Below are 22912 nucleotides of genomic sequence, written 5' to 3'. Positions count from 1 at the left end.
AGACAGCAAAACCCCTTCCTTCTGCCCCTCCACACATCTCTACCGGAATCAGCTTTGCTACTGGACACACAATGAGGTCTACTTCCCTAAACCGAGAACTCTGGGATTTCCTTTTGACCTCTCTTATGTTCCCCATCTCAGAATCTGTTTAACGGAGAATGTTTAATTCCAGGAGTCGAGCTGGCAACCAAGAACAGCTGCCACAGTTACCAAATGATCCATCGCCACTGCTCGGGGAAGTATGTGGTTAAACATGTTTATAAAACTGAGAAAGAAATGAAGCACACACCCGCCCCATCACTTCTTCCTTTAAAATCGTAACTGGAGACAGAGATGTCTTTGAGAGCTCAGCTCTGGGCTCCTGCATTAGTCAGGGTTTTTTAGACGAACAGACACGACAAAATGCGTCTGTATTTATACACAGGAGATCTGTGGGAGTGGCTTACAGGCTGTGGTCCAGTTAGTTCAGCAATGGCTATCTAAAACAGAAAGTCTGAGAATCCAGTTGTTGCTCAGCCCACGAGACTGGATGTCTTAGCTGGTCTTTAGCACACATCAGGATCTCGAAGAAGTAGGCGCTAAGAACAGTGAGGGAATGAACTTCCCTTAGTCGGACTTTTCCTGTCCTGCCAGCCAGCTCCCAAAGAACCACACTTCTTATTAATTATGAAAGCTCAGCCAATAGCTTAGGCTTGTATATAACCAGTTCTTATAGCTTAAATTAACTATATCTTTTAATCTACATTCTTTTTTTTAAAAAAAATATTTATTTATTTATTATGTATACAATATTCTGTCTGTGTGTATGCTTGAAGGCCAGAAGAGGGCACCAGACCCCCATTACAGATGGTTGTGAGCCACCATGTGGTTGCTGGGAATTGAACTCAGGACCTTTGGAAGAGCAGGCAATGCTCTTAACCTCTGAGCCATCTCTCCAGCTCCTTAATCTACATTCTTTTACGTGGCTTGGCTACCTTTACTTTGTAAAGCCCATGCTGCTTGCTCTGCAACTTCTGGTGTCTCCTCTTGACTCTGCCCCTATACTTCCCAGAGTCCTCTTTGCCCCAAAAACATTGCCTAGCTATTAGCCATTTAGGTTTTTTATTAAATCAATCTGAGTGACATTTCTTCACAGTGTACAAAAAGATTATTCCATAACACTTGTCAGTGAAGCGAGGCAAGTAGGCAAAGGGCAAAATCTTCCTTCTTTCTTATCCTTTAAATAGACTATCATAAGAAGGTGTGGCTCAGATTTAGGGTGGGTCTTCTGATCTCAAATTTAAGGATTTAAGGTGGATCTTCCTACCTCAAAAGATCCAGTTAACTAAAAATCCCTCATAGCAGCTTGAGTTTTCAGTGAATTTCAAATGGAATCAATTTAACAACCAAGAATAGTTATCACAGGTCCTAAAGGCACAGGCTTCAGGATCCATGATCTAAAGAAATGCCTAAGGATGTGCCTACTGGTGCAATAGAGGCCCAAATGTTATGAGGTAATCAACCATTCTTGAGTCAGATCTAATTAACTGGAAGGAAATCCTTCCTAGTACCGTAAACTTGGCCAAACAACTGTGAGTCAGGAGGTTATAGGCCCTATGGAGGAACTTAGACAGCTGTTGTCTTGCTAAATGAACACTTTGTCAAACTGGCTTCTAAATACTAATGTTTATAAACAGAGATTAACGCTGCCTTCACCCTTAGCCAGAGGAGCCTCTCTCTGCAGTGGTCAGCGCTTAATGAAGAGACTCCTCACTCATCAACGTGCTGAGAATAAGGGACTTGAGTGCTCGCCCTAAAAGGGCATCTCTAGCAACCTTCACCCAAGGCTCAGGGAACATCGTGGAAGACAAAGCACTGAGAGCTGAGGGATGGGGAAGAAAGCTGTGGAATGGGGCCTTCAGGACATCCCGTGACCACGCTCCCGAACTCACCACAGGTATGTCTGCTCACGTGAGATCACGAAACCAAGGCAACATCAGTCCACATTCCAACAGGCAGCACTAAAGTATGATGGGAGAGGAGAGGAGAGAGAGGGAGGGAGGGAGAGAAGGAGGGAGGGAGAGAGAGAGAGCCTGAAAAAATGTGTTGGGGGTGGAGAGTTTGAGTAGATATGACTAATATATGTTATAAGCATAATACAAAACTGTCAAAGTATCGAGATACTCTGTTTAAAAAGAAAACGGCCCAAGAAAGGAAATTAAGTAGAGCTCAAGACAGCATGTCATCATCCTAGTGTCCCTCTTCCCTCCAAGCTCACGCCCCACCCTCTATGAGCTGCCTCCTCACCTAATGTCTCCCCTATTATCCAGGGGATACCCACGTGTCAGTACAGCCAGCCCTCCCGGGGAAGCCTTCCCTTCTCGGAGAATATGATCTTTTAAATTTGTAAAAGTATTGAAAGCATTGCAATTTTGACAAGTATATCCGAAATATTATTTCATCATTTGGTCAGTACCAAACATTATTAAAATTAGTGTGTGTGTGTGTGTGTGTGTGTGTGTGTGTGTGTGTGTGTGTTAATGCCAACTGCCAGAGTCTGGTGTGTACATATTCATCTCAATTGGGTCACCCACATTGGAGGAGCTCAATGATCACACGTGGCTGAAGGCTACCATCCTGGACAGCTCCGGATTAGTTGACAGCATCGCAACTTGAAAACACACAAAAGCCGAAGTCCACCCCGTCCTTCAGGCAGCCCCTAACTTTTCGCCACAGCGAGTTCTCTGTCCCATACCCAGGTGTGTGTTCTAGGGTCCAGGGCACTGTAAAGAAACCGTCAAGTAGGTTTAATCTGTGATTAGTTTTTTTTTTCCTAAGCCTTATCGAACTATAAATACTCAAAAAAAAAAACGTAAAAAGTAAACAAAAATATAATATACACACTCATCAACATAAAGACTTTTGATGTATTTAGAGTTGTGTAATCATCGACACAATCAATTTACAAGATTTTCATCATCTTAAAATGAACCACTGCATCATTCTCTACCTGTACAAGCTGGCCCAATTTACTCTACAGAGAACACTACCTCTCTGTGGATTTACCCCTCCCGATGACTTTAGCTGGTGGATTGATACTCTCCAGGTTCCTTTTTGACTGGCTTCCTTCTTAGCATCATGTTTTTATGGCTCAACTATGCTGTTGTACATATTGATATCTCACTCTCTTTCTTTGCTCAATATTTTTAAACATTTTATTTATTTATTTATTTATTTTTGTTTATTTTGCATACCAAGCACAGTTTCCCCTCTCTCCTCTCCTCTCCCACCTCCCTTCTGCTGCGGCTGTCCCCTGCCCATCCTCTCCTCTTCCATCTCCATTCAGAAAGGGGCAGGCCTTCTATGGGAGTCAACAAAGCATGGCACATCAAGTTGAGGCAGGACCAGCAGCCTCCCCTGCATCAAGGTTGGGCAAGGTAACCCAGCATAGGGAATGGGTTCAAGCACCAGGGACAGATCCTGGTCCCACGGCTAGGAGCCCCACAAACAGGCCAAGCTACACTACTGTTACACACATGCAGAGGGCTTAGGTCAGTCTCATGCAGGCTCCCTAACTATTGGTCCAGAGTTGGTGAGCTCCCATGAACTCAGGCCTGCTGTATCTGTGGGTTCCTCTGCCGTGATCTTGAATCCCCTGGCTCATACAATCCTTTCTCTCTCTCTCTCTCTCTCTCTCTCTCTCTCTCTCTCTCTCTCTCTCTCTCTCTCTTCAACAGGACTCCCAGACCTTGGCCCAGTGTTTGGCTAGAAATTTTTGCATTTGCTTCTATCAGTTATTGGATGAATGCTCTCTGATGACCATTAGGATAGTCACCTATCTGATTACAGGAGGAGGCCAGTTCAGGCACCTTCTCCACTATTGTTAGGAGTCTTAGCTGGAGTCATCCTTGTGGGTTCTGGGGAGTTTCCCTGACACCAGGTTTCTCCCTTGCCCCATCAAGATATCTCTTTCATTATTCTCCCCATCTGTCCCACCTTCAAACTGCCCAACCCAATCCTTCATGTCACCATACCTCCACCACCCCAGCCTTTAGTTTACCCAGGACATCTCTTCTATTGCCCATTCCTAGGGAAATCCATGTCCCTCTCTTTGGGCCCTTCTTGCTGCCTGGCTTCTCTGGGGCTGTGGATTGTAGCTTTGTTATCCTTTACTTTGCAACTAATATCCTCTTATGAGTGAGTACACATCATGCTTGTCTTTCTGGGTCTGGGATACCTCACTCGGGATGATTTTTTTCTAGTTCCATCCATTTGCCTGAGAATTTCATGAGGTCATTGTTTAGTTTTTCTCCACTGAGTAATACTCCTCTGTATAGATACACCACATTTTCTTTATCCATTCTTCAGATGAAGGGCATCTAAGCTGTTTCAAAGTTCTGACCTTTACAAAAAACACTGCTATCAACATAGTTGAGCAAGCCTTGTGGTATAATTGAGCATCCTATGGGTATATGTCCAAGAATGGTGTAGCTAGGTCTTGTTTATGTTGTGTGAAAAAATTTTGAGGAGTATTGGTATTAGTTCTTCTTTGAATTTTTGGTAGAATTCTGTGTTGAAACCATTCGGCCCTGGGCTTTGTTGTTGTTGTTGGTGTTGGGAGATTTTAATGATTGTTTCTATTTCCTTAGGTCTATTTAAATTCTATAGGTCTATTTAAATTGTTTATCTGGTCTTGATTTAATTTTGGTATGTGGTACCTATCAAGAAAATTGTTCATTTCTTTTAAATTTTCCAGTTTTGTGGAGTACAAGTTTTTGAAGTATGACCTAACGATTCTCTGGATTTCCTCAGTGTCTGTGGTTACGTCTGTTTCTGATTTTGTTAATTTGGATATTATTTTTCCGCCTTTCGGTTAGTTTGAATAAAGGTTTGTCTATCTTATTGATTTTCTCAAAGAACCAACTCTGCTTCATCGATTCTTTGTATCACTTTCTTTGTTTCTGTTTTATTGATTTCAGACTGGATTTTGGATATTTCCTGCCATTTACTCCTCCTGGGTGAGTGTGCTTCTTTTTGTTTTAAAACTTTCAGGTGTGCTATTAAGTGGCTAGTGTAAGATTTCTCTAAATTCTTTATGTAGCAATAAAGTGCTATGAACTTTCCTCTTAGCACTGCTTTTACAGTGTCCCATAGGTTTGGGTATGATATGGATTAATTTTCATTGATTTCTAGGAAGTTTTTAGTTTCTTTCTCTAATTCTTTCTTGGCCCCGTGGTGATTCAGCTGAGAGTTGTTCAGTTTCCATGAGTTTGAAGATATCTCATTCTTTTCTTTTCAGACAGAATTACTCTATTTAGGCTCAGATGTCCTGGGACTCGTTCTATAGACCAGACTGGCCTTGAACTCACAGAGCTCCATCTGCCTCTGTCTCCCAAGTTATTAAAAGTGTGCACCATAACCAACAGGTCAGTAGTAACTCATTCTTGCTGCAGAACAGTTTTCAGTTATTTGGTCTTTTAGGGTTTCTCTTGCTGTGAAGAGACACCATGACCATGACAACTCTATAAAGGAAAACTGGGAGTCCACTTGTGACTCAGTTTCCATCTGTAGCCCATTCTGACTTAACAGTCGTTTGAGTTTCAGCTTGCCTTCTCTGCTTGCTCCAGTACCCTTGAGAGTGTGAAAGTTCTGGTTAAGCCCATGGGCAAGAGTGTTTTGCCCATGATAGAGAACACATTATGTATTAAGATTCAGGTTGCTGAGTGCCACCCAGTTAAAAACTAAAAACTGTTTGCTGCTAGCAGGACTCACAAGATAGGTAATGAGGCTACATCCTTCCTTCTCTCAAGGACAGTGCAGGGAGGTGAATAACTGATTATGCTGTTCTTTTATCTGCCTTTTGCCTGTAATTAGTATCTATGCTGTCTTAGAAGTAAACTCCGGGCTGGTTGGTATTCACCAACAGGCCTCCCAGATCTATCGTGAATTTTCTGTCTCTATTGTTTTCGATCTGCCATTTCCTCAACCTCGCACCCCTTTCCCGATATGCCACCTGACTTTGTTAGAGCAGCCTCCAACAGAAAACGTTTAACAGAGGTGGTGGCTTACAATGTCAAAGGTTCAGTTCATTATCATCACGGTGTGGAGTGGGGGAGCATGCCGGCAGATGTGGTGCTGGGGGAACAACTGAGAGTCCTCCATCTTGCAGGAAACAGGAAGTTGATTGAGACACTGGGAGATATCCTGAGCATAAGAAAGCCTGCCCCCACCATGGCACACTTTTTCCAACAAGGTCACATGCACTCCAACAAAGACAAGACTCCCAATAGTGCCACTCCCTATGAGATTATGGGGACCATTGCATTCAAACTACCACATATGAATGTGCTACATCTGTCTGTTCATTTTCTCTTGAGATGTGGCCAGGAGACCGATTATTGTATAGAAGAATAATTTTGTTTAGCCTTAGGAAGAGCCACCAGGCGGAGGGCAGCTGCAGCCCTGCCCTATCCAACTGGCTCTGCTTCCCCATTTCCTTGCTAGCACTTGTTTAACCTGGTTGTTTACAGCCCCTACTGGGTACAAAGAGGAACCCCACTTTGGTTTGAATTTGTGTTTTCCTGGCTAATAATAGCATCAACTATCTTTTCACATACATTTTGACCGTTTCTACATCTCCGTTCAGATTCGTTTCCCATTTTTTTTTTAACCTTGTGCTGTCCTTTTGTTTTATTTTGTTTTCCTATTTCTACTTATTTTTTTGTCTCGCATTGCTGGGGTCCAAAACCAGGGCCTTACAATTGATAAGAGGCACTCTACCGTTAAGATACATCCTGAGCCCTACCTGTCTTTTTAATTTTGAATATTATTATTACTCAGGTTGTTGCTGTGCATGCATGCATGTATGATGTGTTAGAGGAGAAGGTGAACATATGGAGGTCGCAGGACAACTTTGTGGAATCAATTCTCTTCCACATTTATATGAATTTCAAAGACTGAACTCGGGTAGCCAAGCTTATACAGCAAGCACATTATATGCTGAGCCTTCTTGGCAGCCCCATGTTGGCCTTTTTAATTTTATTGAGTTGTAACTCTTCTTTACACAGACTCCAGACTTAGATTCCTTATCAGATACATGAATTGCAGTTTTCCCCCTATTTTGGAGTAATCTTCTTTTTCTTGAAACACAAAGACTTTAGTGTTTTGTTGTATATGATTTACCCTTTTTTTCTTTTATTGTTTGTATGGTTGGAATCATATCTAGGGAAACACTGACAGATTCAGTGTATCTCTGTTCTCTGCTGGAAGGTTGTTTTAACTCTTTAGGTCTTTGATATGATTTTTGAGAAAATATCTTGCTATATAGCCCAGGCTAACCTGGAACTCACAGTCCTTCTGCCTTAGCCTCCTGAACTCTGGAGTTATAGGTGTGGACCCCTTTGCCCAGCCTTTTTGCTTTGCTTATCCTGTGGTGGATCTCAAATCCAGATCTTTAAGCTTGCTGGGCAAGCTCTCTATCACCAAGATAATCCTAGTCTGTCAGTGTTCAATGATCCTTCCTCTTTTGTACATGGTACAAGACAGGGATCAAACTGTTTTGGCATGTGGATATCCAATTGTCTCAGCCCCCGATGGAAAAGTCTTCTTTTTTCCTTGGAATGGTCTTGGCACCATTGTTGAAAGTCAATTGACCTTAGATACACAGGCTTACATCTGTACTGTAAATTATACCCTGTTAACTGACTTGTTCGTCCTTGCGTTGGATGGCTCCATTTTGTCACTATAGTCTTGTAGTGAGTTTTAAAATCAGAAGTGTGCAAGCCCTTCCTTCTCAGCTCACGTTGACTATTCTGGATCTCTATATGGTAAGAATTTTACTACCAGCTGCATAATGCTAGGCAGGGATGCTGTCACTTGCTTTGTTCTGTGAAAACAGAGTCTTTCTGTGTAGATCTGTCTGGCTTTGAATTCACAATCCTCTGACTTCACCCCCGAGTGCTGGGATTATGAGGATATACCACCAAGCCTAACTGGGAAGTACACTTTCTTTCTTTTTTAAATTAACTTTTAAAATTGGCATACAAAGTAATGGTCTTTATTATGCATTTGCACACATGTAATTATACGTTGTTCCAATTTGAACAGAGAATTTTAAATATAGGTTCCACCTATGAAAGAAAATGTGGCATTTGTCTTTATTTGTTTGCCTTATTAAGATTAACACAATGATTTGCAGGTCCATCCATTTCCCTGAAAATGCCATGATTCCACTTTTCTTTGGAGCTGAATAATATTCTGTTGTGTATATGAATCATATTTTCTTCATCCACTGAGGGTTGCCTGTGTTAGCTCTTTTCCCTGGTCATTGTAAATGGACAGCAGTAAACATGGGGGCATGTTTGTGGTGTGTTGACTTAGAATCCTGCAGGTTTTGTATTATTTACTTTTCTTGTTATTGCTACAATGTCAGACAAAAGCAATGGAAGGAAGGAAGAGAGGGAAGGAGGGAGGGAGGGAGGGAGGGAGGGAGGGAGGGAGGGAGGGAGGAGGGAAGGAAGAAAGATAGGCTGTTGCGGGATTTGATGGCACTTTGAAACAAAAGAGATGTTAAGTTTATAAGGTTGACAAGCTTAAAAACTTAAATTGTTTATCTAAAATATTTTAAGGTCTAAAAATATATTTCTAGATTGGTAGTACAAGTTAGAAAGTGGTTTAGGCATAGAACTTTGAACTCACCAAGACAGGATAGATAATTGAGTACCTTCCCCAAATTTGCCAAATACTAATGGAGCAGACACTGTGAATGTAATTCTTCATTGAATTCTTATTGCATATAGTTTTACTGTGTTAGAGTTCAAAACCTTTCCTTTTGATTTAGACAAAAAAGGAGGAAATGTTGTTGGATATTTGATTGCACTGTGAAACTCTGAGACTGTGTTAATAAAATTAACTTTGGATGAGGGGGTGAAGCCAGCAACGAATTGACAAGAATTATCCATAGAAAGTATGGAGGACCCAGGAAGATGGGTAAGGAGTTGAGCAGGAAGAAGTAGGGAGAGATTTAGAGATTTGCAGGCTGTTTTGGTTGAATGTGTGGAAAGATGTTTCTCTTAGTGGGTCTCTGGCCAAAAATAAAGGTCAGCTATTTGCTTCTTAGCTTCTCTGATCTAGCAGGTTTTCACCTCAACATCTGACTCCCAAGTCTTTATTGGTAAATAAAACAACTTATTGAAGGTGCAGTTTCTCAGTATGAGGAAGTCATGGCAACAGGTGGGCGAGGTAGTTGGTCACACTACATCCACAGAAAGTAAGAAGATGGATATGAAAGCCGATACTCAGCTTGTCTCCTTTTTATTTAGTTAGGAATCTTAGCCCTTGGAATGAGACCACCCACATCTAGGATGCATCTCTCTCCTCGGTGATCTAAACTCACTCACAGACATGCCCAGAGGTTGTCTCCTAGGTGGTCCTGTATCCTATCAAGTTGATCAGCAACACTAACTACACGGGTTAGTAGGCTTAATTATGGCATCTGCATGTGTGCCATTATACTTATCCCAGCTTGAATATGTAATTCGAATATAATCTGAATTGAGTAACTGGGTCATAGAACAGCTCCATTTTTAGCCTTTTGGTCAGGTTCCATTCTGATTTCCATAGTGACTACACACGTTTGCATTCACACCAAATCTGTGCAAAGATTCCCCCTTTCCACATCCTTGCCGGGATTTGTTGTCATTTGGTTTCTCGATTATGGCCCTTCTGACCAGAGCAGGATAGAATCTTAGCACAGTTTCAATTTGTATTTTCCTAATGCTGAAGGGTGTTGAACACTTTGCAAGCATTTATTGGCAATCTATATCTCTTCTGTTGAGAATTGTCTGTTGGATGCATTAGCTCATTTGGCCCAATGATTTGGGATCTTTAATGTTTAATTCTTGTGCCTCATTATAGATTGCAGCTATTAATTCCACATCACATGTGGAATTGGCAAATATTTTTTTCCCATTCTGTAGGCTGTCTCTTCACTTTGGTTATTGCTTGCTTTTCTGGGCAGGAGGTTTTGATTTCGTGCAACCCCACTCGTTGGTCCTTTGGATTGTTTCCTGTACTACTGGAGTCCTTTTCTATCTGTGTTTTGAAGTTTTTTCCTCTAGCAGTCTCAAGGAGTTAGGCCTTACCTCTGGGTCTCTGACGCATTTTGAATTTCTTTCTGTGTAGGGCCCCGGGGTCTACCCTTGCTCCTTGGGGTGCATCTTGAGGACAGTTTCTGGTCAGCCAGCTAAAACATCCTGTTTGTTCCTGTGCTCCCTCTGCCTCGCCTGGTGATTAGCTGTAGGGCATTGTTTCATCTTTGGTATGGTAATTTCCCACCTGCCTGGGTGGAAATCCTTGTGCAGTAGCTAGGTATAATAGAATTTCCCCAAAGTTGAATAAACAGCATTCGACTGATCTCCTTTAGAATGACCCTGGTCTCTTGTGTGTTCTTTCAATCTCCAGGCCCTTGCCCGACTCATGTATGGTACAGTGGCGCGCGAACTGTACTGAGAGGGTAACACAGAATTGGGTCTTACATTTCTGTACGAGGTGGGAGATATAGATCTAGCTTTATTTTTCTATATGTGGACATCCAGCTTTTTCCTACACCAATTGTTGAAGAGGCTGTCTCTCTCCAGTCTCTGTTTTTGTGGGTGTTAGCTGTCTTTTGTTTCTTTGGTTTGGTGTGTGTGTGTGTGTGTGTGTGTATGCATGCGCGTGCCCGCACATGCGCACACATGCTTGCACACGTGTTTGTATGCATATGCATATGTGTGCACATGGGTGTGAAGGCCAGAAGCTGAAGTTGTACGTCTTGTGTAATTACGCATTACGTTGTATTTTGAGGCAAGGCCTCTCTCACTTGGACCTGGAGCTCTTGGACTCATCTAGTCTAACTAGGTCTGCTTGCCACAGGGATCCCTTGTCTCTGCCTCCCGAGCACTGGTATTATAGGGTTATAGGGCGGTCACCATGCTTGCCTTGCATTTATGAGGGTAAGGCAGATCCATATTCAGACTGTCACACTTATGCAACAAGGGATTTACCTACCTAGAAATCTCTCAATTTCCCTATCCCCAGCAAGGAAAACTCTAAAAACTCATATTAAAAGAAAATAAACTGGGGAGTGGGAACTGGGGACTGGTATGTAAAATTTCGATTAAATAATAAGGAATAAACTGAAAAATCTCCAAAACTTTAAAGGAAAATCTAATATAAATATCCCTCAAACTGTTCCATAAAAGAGAAATATGAAGACTGTAGTTCTTCCTCCTCTGTATATATATTCTAGTGATGTTTCACTTGCATTATAAATAAATAATAAATAAAGCTTGACTGAAGATCAGAATGCAAAACAGCCACACTAGTCACCCATACATGCCAGGCAGTGGTGGTTCACACCTTTAATCCCAGCAGCCACACTAGCAGATATAGAGGCCATGTGGTGGTGGTGCACGCCTTTAATCCCAGCCCTAGAGAGGAATATAAGGGCAGGATGAGACAGCAACTCACTCTCTTTCAGTCTGAAGATTTCATGGAGGCAAGAGCTCTCTAGTGGCTCGGCTGCTTTGCTTTTCTGGTCTTCACGTTGAACCCAGTATCTGTCTCTGGGTTTCATTATTCGTGGTACCATGCATCTTCTACAGTATGAAGCTAGTCATGAGCTGTCAGCTTATGCCTGTCTTGAAGTGCCATTCTTTAGCCACCGATAAATTTAAAAGACAGTTTAATTGGCTATAGCAAGCTGGCTCAGCATGTGTGAGCCATGTGAGGTATATTTCACACTTTCAGAGTGTGAAATATACCTACTGCGTTATCCTGTATTTTATGGTGCTGACAAGAAATTTGATGTTATTCTGACATTTGCTTTTGTGAGTTTTCCCCCACGGCTTTTAGTATAGCTTCTTTGCTTTGCATTGTTGACATTTGGACTATAACACATCCTGGGAAAGGGCTTTTCTGGTCATCTCCACTTGGAGCTCTAAGTGCTTCTTGTTTTTGAATACCCAGATTTTGAGAATTTCTTGCTATAACTTCATTGAACAGATTCTCTATGCATTTGGTGTCTGCCTCGGCCCTTTTTCTACCCCATAGACTCCTAGGCTTGGTCTCTTCTCCGTGTCTCAGCATCCTTAGATGCTGTGGACATGCTCATTGTTTTCCCCATATGACTATTTCAGTGCAGTGTTTTGTCAGCCATATCCTCCATATTCAATTTCTCTCTTCTGCTTGGTTGAGTTGATTAGTGACACCTTCCACTGGGTTTCCATCTCATGCATTGAATTTTTCATTCCTAGATATTTTTTTTCAAATCTCAATTTCCTTGCTGAATTATGCTTCCATGATGTTAGCTTTTTTAATCCATACCGCTAATTTTTCCCCTCCATGTGGGTGACCTTTTCTTCTATGATGCTGACTTCCCTCTCCAGGCTCTGGATGGAATTCTTTTGCTGATTTGCACTCTCTTTCAGGTCATTGATCATATGTAAGTGAAATTTTGAAACCTTTGTCTGGTAGTTTACTTTCTTCAGTAGCTTTTAATTTTTTTTTTTTTAATTCCTTGAGAGTTTTATACAATGTGTTTTGATCAACTTCATCCCCCAAGTCTTCCCAGATCCTCTCCCCTTCCCTAACCTCCCAACTTTGTGTCCTTTAGAAAGGATTCTTCAGGACCGGTCTGTGCTGCTCGGATACTCTTGGATGTGCACTCCTTCACCGGAACATGGTGGCTCACCAGGGCTGCACTATTTCAGTATCTATTGTGTCCCATAGTTGATCTTCTTTTTTCTGATATTCTGGAGGGTTGTGTGCCTTGCTTTCCCATCCTTCTTGTGTCTCTGTGTTGTGATTTCTGTATCTGCTTGTTTAGATAACTTCTGGTTTTATCTGGGCATAATATTATTGAGTAGCTTGTGCACAGAAGCATGATGTCTTCTGGGGGGGCGGGGCACAACCCTGCTGTAATAGCAATAGCATCAAGCATACAAGACCTGGAAACACACAGAAAAGCAGTTGCAGACCATTTACACATCATCTTCTATAATCAGACAACTGACAATGTCATCCCAGGGGCCTCTGCCCTTCACACTCAGGTTTGCAATGTGTAGACTGGGCAGATTCTGTGACCTTCAGTGATGTGGAGCAGTATTTCCTAACTGTTTCTTTTTCACTGTATCATATCATTGAGCTTTTTCCTATTTAGAGAACAATTTGTACCACTTTATTTGTTCATAGAATAAAACTGTTTTTATATTGGGGTCATAGTTTAGTACCTTATGGTACATTCTCTTTTTTGTTTCTGACTTTGGCGCTTCCCACTTCACTCAGACATTTCACTTCCTGTTCATCTTTCACTTTCACAACTTTTTAAAACAAAGTATATTTTATGTCCTTATATTTCCTTTCTTATTGTTGCCATTCAACTGAGTGCTAATGGGTTTGTAGCATTTGTTGATATTTGGAATGCCAGTGTTCCCACTATAGCTGATATCTGGCTGCAGAATTGATGAATATTTAGCAGTTGGCTATTACTAGTCTGTACAAGGTGCCTGTGGTGGTTTGAATAAAAAGGAACTCAATAGGTCCATAGGGAGTGGCACTGTTAGGAGGTGTGGCCTTGTTAGAGTAGGTGTGACCTTGTTGGAGGAAATATGTCTCTATGAGTAGGCTTTGAAGTTTCAGATGCCTTAGCTAGACCCAATGTCACTGTCTCTTCCTGCCGCCTGCTAATCCAGATGTAGAACTCTCAGCTACCTCTCCAGCACCATGTCTGCCTGTGTCCAGCCATGTCCTGCCGTGATGATAATGGATTAAACCTCTGAAACTGTAAGCCAGCTCCAAGTAAATGTTTTCCTTTATCAGAGTTGCTGCAGTCATGGAGTCTCTTCAGACAACAGAAACCCTAACTAAGACGTCCACTTCAGCAAGCCATTGACATTTTGTTTATTTGATTTTGAGACAGGATCTCACGGTATAGTCCAGGTTGGTCTCAAACTCAGAGATCTGACTTCTACTGCTTCCCAAGGACAGGGTTAAAGGTATATGCCCTACTTCTTTGATAATTTAAAAGTTCTTTCCTACAACAAGATCAAATATCTATATCTATGTTTTTCTGACATGAAAGTTCTTAGTAATTTCAATGTTTTATTCTCCAAATAAAACATTCACCAAGAAAAATCAAAACACACAAATAAACGAAAAGAAAAAAATTTAGTCAACAATAACCCCCTCCCCCTCCATTTTTGTAGCATCAGGCGAGAATTTTTTCTTCTCTAAACCTGTGAACATCTTCAGCTCCTCCTGCCTGCTGACGAAGCGTATACCAATCTACCTGAACACACACAGGAGGGTGAAGCCCAGCCGCAGGTCGATAAGCAACTAAGGGACTCTGTGAGGACGGACGCATACCATTGCCCTCTGTCTGGCTCACAGGAAGCCATGTAGAGCTTACTGCTCCATCTGGGAAAGGGAACTCTCTGTGAAGGATAGAGTATTTCCCTAAAAATGACTGTGTCACCGTGAGAACAGACAGGCAAGCCGGATGCAACTGAGCTGCCTCTGACTAATAAACCGAGTGTCGCACCCACCCTGCAGCCTCAGCCCACAGCTCAATGGCACCAGAATGTCCATCTACTCTCTGCCAAAGACACGGAGAAGACAGAAACTGTGTCTGTCAGCCTTTTGCCGCTGTGACTGAAGACCTCATGTGAACAAAGGAGGAAGTGACCATGGCTTCAATCCAAGTTCACCTGAGTCCCTGGCTTTGGGACCTGAGGTCATGCAGAGTATCATGGCAGTGGGGACATGTGTGTGTGGGGAATTATTCACCCTATGGTGATGCTGGAGCACAGGGAAGAGGTGGGGAGAGAGTGCGAGAACACACTCCTAAGCTAACTGTGGCAGCTCATCTCTGTCAATGCCAGCACTGGGAGGCTGAGGCAGGAGGGTCACACTAGGCTCAGGGACAATCTGAACTACATATGGTGAGATCCTGACTTAAGAACAACAAGAAAACCCTGGGCGGTGGTGGCGCACACCTTTAATCCCAGCACTTGGGAGGCAGAGGCAGGTGGATCTCTCTGAGTTCAAGGCCAGCCTGGTTTATGAAGTGAGTTCCAGAACAGCCAAAACTGTGACATAGAAAAACCCGTCTCAAAAAACAAAAAAAAAAAAGCAAGAAAAGAAAGAAAAATGAGCCTTGAAGAAAATATAACCTTCAAAGGCATGTCCTTAATGACCTACTTCCTAGATTTAGGACCCCCATCCTAATGACCCGTACAGCTGTGAACTCAGCGGTGGGTAACTCCATTGATGAAGTTAGCACCTTTGTAAGCTACTTAAGATAGCACCATCAGAATCTTCCTCAAGGCCTTCAAGCATGAGCCGTTAGGGACATTTTATCTCCAAATCATATGTGTTAGGTTTTTGCTTGTTTGTTTGTTTGTTTGTTTTTGTTTGTTTTCGTTTTGTCCACTTGGCACCAGCTAGGGTCACATTTGGGAAGAAAGAACTTCAAATAAGAAAATGTCTCTGTCAGACTGCAGGCAGGCTTGTGGGACATTTTCTTGATTACTATTGATGTGGGAGGGTCCAGCCCCTAGTAGGTGATGCCACCTCTGGGCAGGTGGCCCTCGGTGCGATAAGAAAGCACACGGAACAAGATGCGGAGAGAAAGGTTGAAAGCAGCCCTCTTCCACAGTCTCTGCCTCAATTCCTGCCTCCAGACTCCTGCTTTAAGTTCCTGCCTCGATTCCCCTTCAAGATAGACTGCAACCACAAGCCCGGAGAAGACTTTTCCTCCGTTATGCTGTTTATCAGAGTCACAGACCCGGAACTAGGGCGCCATAAAAGAAGTAGCTCGAGCTAGGGACGTAAAACCACAATGCTCATGGGAGTCCAAGTTGGCAGTTCAGTAAGTTGGAAATCCAAACTTCAAGTTCCCATGTCCTCTTCATGGACTAATATTAACTTTGTACTAAAAGAAGCTCTAAGGTTGGCCCAAAAGAGTCCACGTTTGCTCTTCTCCGCAGGCCATTCCAAGTAAGTTCGCTGTGTCATAAGAGCCCGCAGCTTGTGGTACCTACTGGGAATGTTATCCTGCTGGATGGGCTCCAGCAAGACCAGGATTAAGCTATCAGACCCTTCGTGGAAGAGATTGTGATGGGCAAAGTAGAGCTCATAATGGCACCACTCACTCTGGATGAAGTGGGGAGACAACACAAAGATGGACTTATAACTCTTCTCGATGAAATGGATGATGTTCTCCACGATGCTCTTGCCAGGGATAAAGTTTCTCTCATGGAGGCAAATCTGTATGCCATCTTTCTCTAGGTTTGGTAGTAATTCATTCTTCACCCAGGAGGAATCATGTTCACTGTATGAGACAAAAGCGTGGAATTGAAGCTTCCTCTGGAGTTCCTCTTCAGGGATGTTCCTGGCCCTGTGCCGGGTCTGTGTCCACTGACACATCATCCTTAGGTACCAGGGCAGATCAAAGTAGAGGCAGAGGAAAGCCACGATGGCAACCAACCCCAGCAAAGTGGCCCCGACAGTGACAATCAGCAGAACAGTATCACAGGACAATGGAGACATGTGGAAGTCCTGCAGTGGGGTCCCCTTAGCGCTTTCTGGGGAGTCACACCTGTAAGCATCGGGCCAGCCCTCTACCACATCTCCTGACACATGGCCTATGTTTTTGATAAACTCTCTCAGCTCACAGGTGCATCGGAACGGGTTGTTCCCTGCTGTTAAGGACCTGATCTTCTGACAGCTCTGGAAGAAATCCACTGAGGGGTGGGAAACTAAATTATGCTCGATGACCAGCACAGAAAGGCTGCTGAAGGCCCTGCATCCGGGAAGGTCCGTTAAAGAATTGGATGCAACATTGAGTTCCTGCAAATCTTGCAGGTAGGTGATATCTTTAGGGATGCTCATGATTCTGTTGTTGTGAAGGTCAAGGACCTTGACCTTGGGGGGCAAGCATCTGAAGACAGAGTCAGTAAGTACGTTTGAAGAAAGATTTAACACCGATATGCTCTCAGCCCAAGTGCATGTTCCCTCATATGCATGAGAGTCCAAGGAATTCAAACTAACATCCAAAGTGTCCAGAGAGAACATGTTCTTAGTCATGAGCCCTACCATGGAAAGGTTCTTCAAGCTATTCTTTTGTAAGATAAGTGTCTCCAGTTTCCCTAAGGTGGAACAGCCTTGGAATACACTGTCTGTGAACACATTCTGGGTGAAGTTCAGAAACGTAAACTTGCTTGGGAAGTGAGGGCAGAGCATGTGTATGAAAGGCGTGTGTGAGATGGTCAGCATCCTGATGTTCATGTTCACAAACACGGAGTACAGCGCTTCCTTTGCAAAGATAAACACCTGGTTTGTGACATGCTCTATTGTCAGCGCCTTCAGTGCTGTCTCTGAGTAAATAAACTCTTCATGATTGATGCTTTCAGTTATCGTTAGGTTGTAGATATTGAGATACTCCACTGGTCGGGGCCAAAGAAATTGGAGAAGTTCAACAAAGCACTTCCAGGTTGTTTCCATGTGGTGGAGAGTCAAATTGAATAAGGTTGGACCTCTGGTGAGTTCTGATAAAAATGTAATTAACCTTTGACAGTTTCCATTATTCAATTTAATATTACTCAATTGTAAACATCCCAAAGCATTCACAGATATGTTCACTTGCACAGAGAACAAGCTACTTGGATGAAAGACCAAATGAAGAGTGTTGGTATTCAGAACCTCAAGACCTTCATTCTCACCATCTTTGACATGATAACCCACTAAGTCCAGAAGAATGTAGTTTAGGTGCAAGTGAGCAATCGGGAGCAGATCCAATTGTCGGAACTTCGTAGCACTTAATCCCAAGAAACTCAGGTGTGTCAAGTTGGCAAATTCCTTATACACGGGCAGCACGTCGAAGTCGTTGAATGAGAGGTCTAAATGCTTCAAGCTCACCGTAGGGCAGCCAAAGATGTTTCGCAACTGATTGTGAGAGACATCCAGATATTCTAAATCCGGGCTGAACTTGAACACACCAAAATCAAGCCTCTGGATTCTGTTATGGGAGAGCCTCAGAGCCCTCAGCTCCGGTAGAAAGCGGACATCAGACATCTGGAGCTCGGGGATGGAGTTTTGAGACAGATTTAAGGATTTTGTTCCTGGCGGCAGGTCTTTGGGGACACGAGTTAGGTTCCTGTTTGAATAGTCTACTGCAGACTCACGTTCATCAGAGAACTGGATCATGATTCCAACTATGAAGGCCAGGATGCAAACAAAATGGAAACTTCCCGCAGTGGGTTCTCTACGTCGGGTCATGATGCAGTGGTTATCCCAAAGGGACTGTACCACTTGTTTCATAGTATTTTTACTTGAGTTCAAGTCCTAGAAATGAGAGAGACTTTAAGGTGAATAAAGATTAGATAATGGCTTTTAAGCTTCCACTTCTCAGAAACTCGGATATTTTCTTCATCCTCTCTAGCACTCGTCACTAGCCCATGTTTTTATGTGAAATTTTCTCAGGGGACAACATGAACTTTCAATCAAAGTACCGTGATTGTTTTGACTAGTCTGGGGGCTAAAGGATTAACCCCAAAAATCCTTCCTAAAGGGTTTTTTGGGGGAAGGGCAACACCTTTATTCCATACTCAGAACTTTCTCAGGACTGGAGCAACCTCCTGGGTAGTGATTGTCAGAAAACAAAAGTCGAGGACAAATCCACTAGCTGCAGTCACCTGAGCCAGAGGTAAGAAAACATAGACACACCAGAAGGCCAGAGAAGTAAGAGAAAGGGAGACACCGGGAAAGTGGGGCGAGGAGAGACAGGAAGAGGGGACAGAGGCAAAGAAGGGAAGGCAAAGAGGTGTAGAGGCATCAACATAGATACACATGCAAGAATCCATACCACTCTGGTTCTGAATTGCATAGAAAAATATCTGAGCCACACGGGGGCCAAAAGCCAGCCAGAGACTGTGTACTGGCCTTTGGAGTCAAAGAAGTCTACACCAACAACTTAATTCTCACAGTGGCATCCCACCCTCCTACCCTCGCCCATCCCGTTACAATCACCTTGACAACTCAGTGTCAGCAGACGCGTTTCAGGGAAACAGGAGCATTTGGGTCCTGGCAAAGGTTCATTTCATTGATTCTTTTGATGGCAGAGATTTATTTTTAGCCCCTGGACCTCGGCTCTTTGGCATGTGTTTCATAAAAAGAAGCATGCATTTCCCGACAACTATTAGCCTAGAAGCTATAGAGGTAAGGAAATGAGATTCAGCGGGTGACAATCAGAAGCTTGGGAAGTTCCTACAGTTCACACAAAATGGGAGAAGAGAGAGAACGATGTCAAAACACACGGGAGGAACCAGCCACAGTGATGCAGGGTAATCTGCCCCAGGGAAGCCCAGGAAAGGGGATTAAGAGTTTCAGGCCAGCCTTGGCTACATGGGGAGAGCATGTTTCAGGAAGAAAAGATAAAGCCCATGGAAGAATCTAGAAGGTGTGTGAGGTTAAAGTATGTCAGCAATAACTATTTTTTCCAGAGCCCAGAAGGCCTCATGTGCATCTCATCAGATCACAGACATCGATGTACATATCAATGACATTGAGTGACGAGAAAAGATTACCTGAGGGAGACACAGAGGCAGGTGCCCAAGCCCGCAGACCTCGTCTTTCAGGGAAGACAAATGACTGAGACTCCCTGGCTGGCTCCACCCTCTCTTGGGTTCTATTCCATATGTAAAATTATTTGTGAGCTTGGGGCACAAAAGTAGACATTTCTTAAACAGAGCCTTGGATCGCAGAATAACTGGGAGAGGCTTCATCTAGCAACTGATGGGAACAGATGGAGAGGCCCACAACTGAACACTAGGCAGAGATCAAGAAACCCTGCAGAAGAGGGGGAGGAAGGATTGCAAGAGCCAGGGGGAGTCAAGGATACCAGAAGAACGTGGTCCACAGAATCAACTAAGCAAGGTTCATAGGGGCTCACAGAGACTGAAGCGACAATCAGGGAGTCTGCTCTGAGTGGCTCTGAGTTAGATCCTCTGTGTATATATTATGGTTGTGGAGTTTGGTGTTCTTGTGGGACTCCTAACAGTGGGAGTGGAGGCTGTCTCTGACTCTTTTGCCTACTTTTGGGACCCCATTCCTTCTGCTGGGTTGCCTGGTCCAGCCTTGATATGAGAATATGTGCCCAGTCTTACTGTAACTTGTTACGCCATTTGGTTGATATCTCTGAGAGGTCTGCTCTTTTCTAAAGGAAAATGGAGGAGGAATGGTTCTGGGGGAGAGGAGAAGTTTAGGAGAGGCATTGGGAGGAGTAGAGAGAGGGGAAACTGAGGTTAGGATGTAATATATGTTGGGGGAGTCAGTCTTCTTTCAGGGTGGAGCCCTTGGTAGGTCTGACACACTCCAGTGGAAGGTCACATGCCCAAGAGTATAAGATGGCAAAATAGGTCTTGATGTGTTTAGGGGGAAAAAAGAGACCTCTAAGGTGGGTAGATAGGGAAGAGGGGTGGGTCAGGCAGGAGTTGGGGGGGTGCATACAATCAAAATACATTGTACGACATTCTCAAAGAACTAATACGTTAGAAAAATTTAAAATCCACTTGAAATATACCCAAAATAAAATGTTATGTGTAAATAAGCATGCTTGCATTATTTATAGTATTAATACATACATAAAGAGGGCCGGCATTTTCAACACAATGGTAGAGAATTGATTTTCACGGATGAAGTCCCATCCTACAAATTCTTCTGACAGCTTGTGTGTCTTGTTCAGGGGATCTGCCATTCAGCCGTCTTGTGACCACGAGGACACATGTGAGTCCTGGAAGTTGCTCAAAACCTCAAGCAGTTCTTAGAGTACACATTCTGAGAAGCAGCCCCCAACTTCAGTGTATACGTGGTTGAGGGGGCATGACAACCGGAAGATCTCCCTGGAAAATTCAAGAGTTTCTGTCTTTCCAAAGGAAGTCGAAAAGAACAGGAGTAAGATTTATACATCAAACAAAAAGTGAAAGAAAAAAGGAACAGTCAACACAACCCCTATTTCAAAAACCACAAAGGTGGCGGGTGGAGGGAGTCGCTGTGAAAATTAAAGCTACCGGAAAGGGGAAGGGGAGTTAAACGGTAAGCAAGGGCAAGTTTGAGAAGAATTTTGTCATTAAGTCAACACAAACGCAAGAGAAACCTGGTTTTGTCAGACTTTAGGCGGAGGAAGAGAGCTGAACTCAAGGTCACAGAGTTTAGGAATCCGGTCTCAGTCACTTCCACCACTTAAATCATATTTGTTCAGTGTCCTCTACGGCCACGGGGCACGGTAGAGACTAGCGCTGGGGATATGAAATAACATAGGAGCGACTCAATTAGCCTCTCCTCCAAAACGCTCACGAATCAGTGAGAGGTACCGACCAATTAAGATTATAGTGCTACGTGACTGGGAAATGAAACACTGTCTCCACACACCAGTACAGACGGTGTGCTGTCGCGTCTACAAACGGCTACAAACTCCGTGAACAGAGAAAACAACCCAAACCAGGGTGGAAAAATCACACGAGTCTGCTCACTTCCTTAGCTACTGCTGAAATGCCAGCTGCCTTCTGTCTAGCGTTAAGTCACACATTTGTCTTAGGTAGTTCAAACGATAACCACACTTTAAAACACCAAACACAAAATCATTTTGCAAAAATTTCAAAGAGAGGTTACCTATTCCCTACACTGACGTTACCATTTTCTTTCTCATTTAAAGCGTCAACACAATAATTTGAAAAATCCAGAAAAGTCTTCTTACTCACCAAGACTTCCTTCTCAGAAAAGAAAGCAACCTCTGAAGTGCTCTGAAAAAAATATGTGCTTGACCAAGCCCACTCCTTAGCCCGGGAACAGCGGTACGTGAGTGGTTTGGCGCCATCTCCTGGCCCTCGGTGGAATTACCCCACGTATAAAATCATTCCAGAGCAGGGCTGCCGTCTAAAAGAGCTTATAAATCCTTGGAGCAAATTATGAACTTTTTGTTATTACTAGAAGTATTTATCTAAGGCACGTTTTACATTTTCAGACTAAATCTTAAATCGCTGCCAGGACAGGAAGTTATGAGACTCGATTCTCTGCTACGACAATCCTTCACGTTTACCCCCAGAATAGCCTCTGTCATTCAAGCACGGTTTGAGCATCTTGGGACTGACAGAGATACTTTAAAAATAAAATAAGCTTAAGCTCGTCATTTGCTTTTTGGAAAGTCAATTGTCAAGAGATGTTTTGTGATTGATACACAATTAGCCTGACTTCACAGTCTGACAACATTGGATACTATTGGGTGTTCTAGTTTGTTTTGTTTTGTTTTGTTTTTGTTTTTGTTTTTTGAGACAGGGTTTTTATGTAGCTTTGGGGACTGTCCTGGAACTAACTCTTGTAGACCAGGCCGGTCTCGAACTGACAGAGATCCGCCTGCCTCTGCCTCCCGAGTGCTGGGATTAAGGGCGTGCATCACCTCTGCCCAGCTGCATGCTCTAATTTTTAATCCTGGAAGAGCAAGCAATGCTGGAATCCTTCTAGACCAGACTAGAAATTAGTTTTATAAAGACTGTTTAGAATTTGAGAATGCTTCCAGTCCAGGTTGGAAGGCAAAGAGAAGGAAGGCCAGACCCTTCAGCCGGGTGTTCCCTTCCCAAGCCTTCTCACTCCTTTAGCTTGTGCGAAGAACTAAATACATGAGTAATTAAGCATTAATTGATCTCACTGCCAAAGCACGTTAAGACTGTGCATTGCATTGGACAATGCTGAGCATAGGAAGAAATTACTTCTACTTTCAGGAGAAAGGGAAGAGAAAGCTCTTACTGTTCATCCTTACTCACCGAACATAAGAGGAAGTCTGCTGAGAACTGGGGAGGCTCAGCAAGCAGGGAGGGAGGCAAGGCTGGCAGCTTGTGAG

General features: G+C 43.3%; 1 protein-coding gene across 4 annotated transcripts; it reads right to left on the bottom strand.

The window, feature by feature from the left end:
- Positions 1-13896: 13896 nt before the first annotated feature.
- Tlr6 (toll like receptor 6) lies at positions 13897-22912 on the bottom strand. 4 transcript variants are annotated; one of them, XM_087909009.1, is made up of 4 exons: positions 22836-22912; positions 20661-20918; positions 19048-19228; positions 13897-18363 (listed from the first exon to the last, which is right to left on the bottom strand). In XM_087909009.1, the coding sequence occupies exon 4, from the start codon at positions 18337-18339 to the stop codon at positions 15910-15912; it is 2430 nt and encodes an 809-aa protein (XP_087765135.1). In that variant the 5' UTR covers positions 18340-18363; positions 19048-19228; positions 20661-20918; positions 22836-22912; the 3' UTR covers positions 13897-15909. The 4 variants fall into 4 exon arrangements, with proteins under 4 accessions (XP_087765135.1, XP_087765134.1, XP_087765136.1 ...); XM_087909008.1 differs by lacking the exon at positions 22836-22912 and adding an exon at positions 21777-21863; XM_087909010.1 differs by lacking the exons at positions 19048-19228; positions 22836-22912 and adding an exon at positions 21777-21863.

This window comes from Myodes glareolus, chromosome 8 (assembly GCF_982192425.1).
Source record: "Myodes glareolus chromosome 8, mMyoGla1.1, whole genome shotgun sequence".
In the NCBI taxonomy this organism is placed as follows: Eukaryota; Metazoa; Chordata; class Mammalia; order Rodentia; family Cricetidae; genus Myodes; species Myodes glareolus.
The sequence above is the reverse complement of the archived record's forward strand: the minus strand, read 5'-3'. Positions and strand labels throughout refer to the sequence as shown.

Excerpts from the sequence above, each read along its gene's own strand:
- Tlr6 (XM_087909009.1), bottom strand. The coding sequence starts at position 18,339 with ATGAAACAAGTGGTACAGTCCCTTTGGGATAACCACTGCATCATGACC.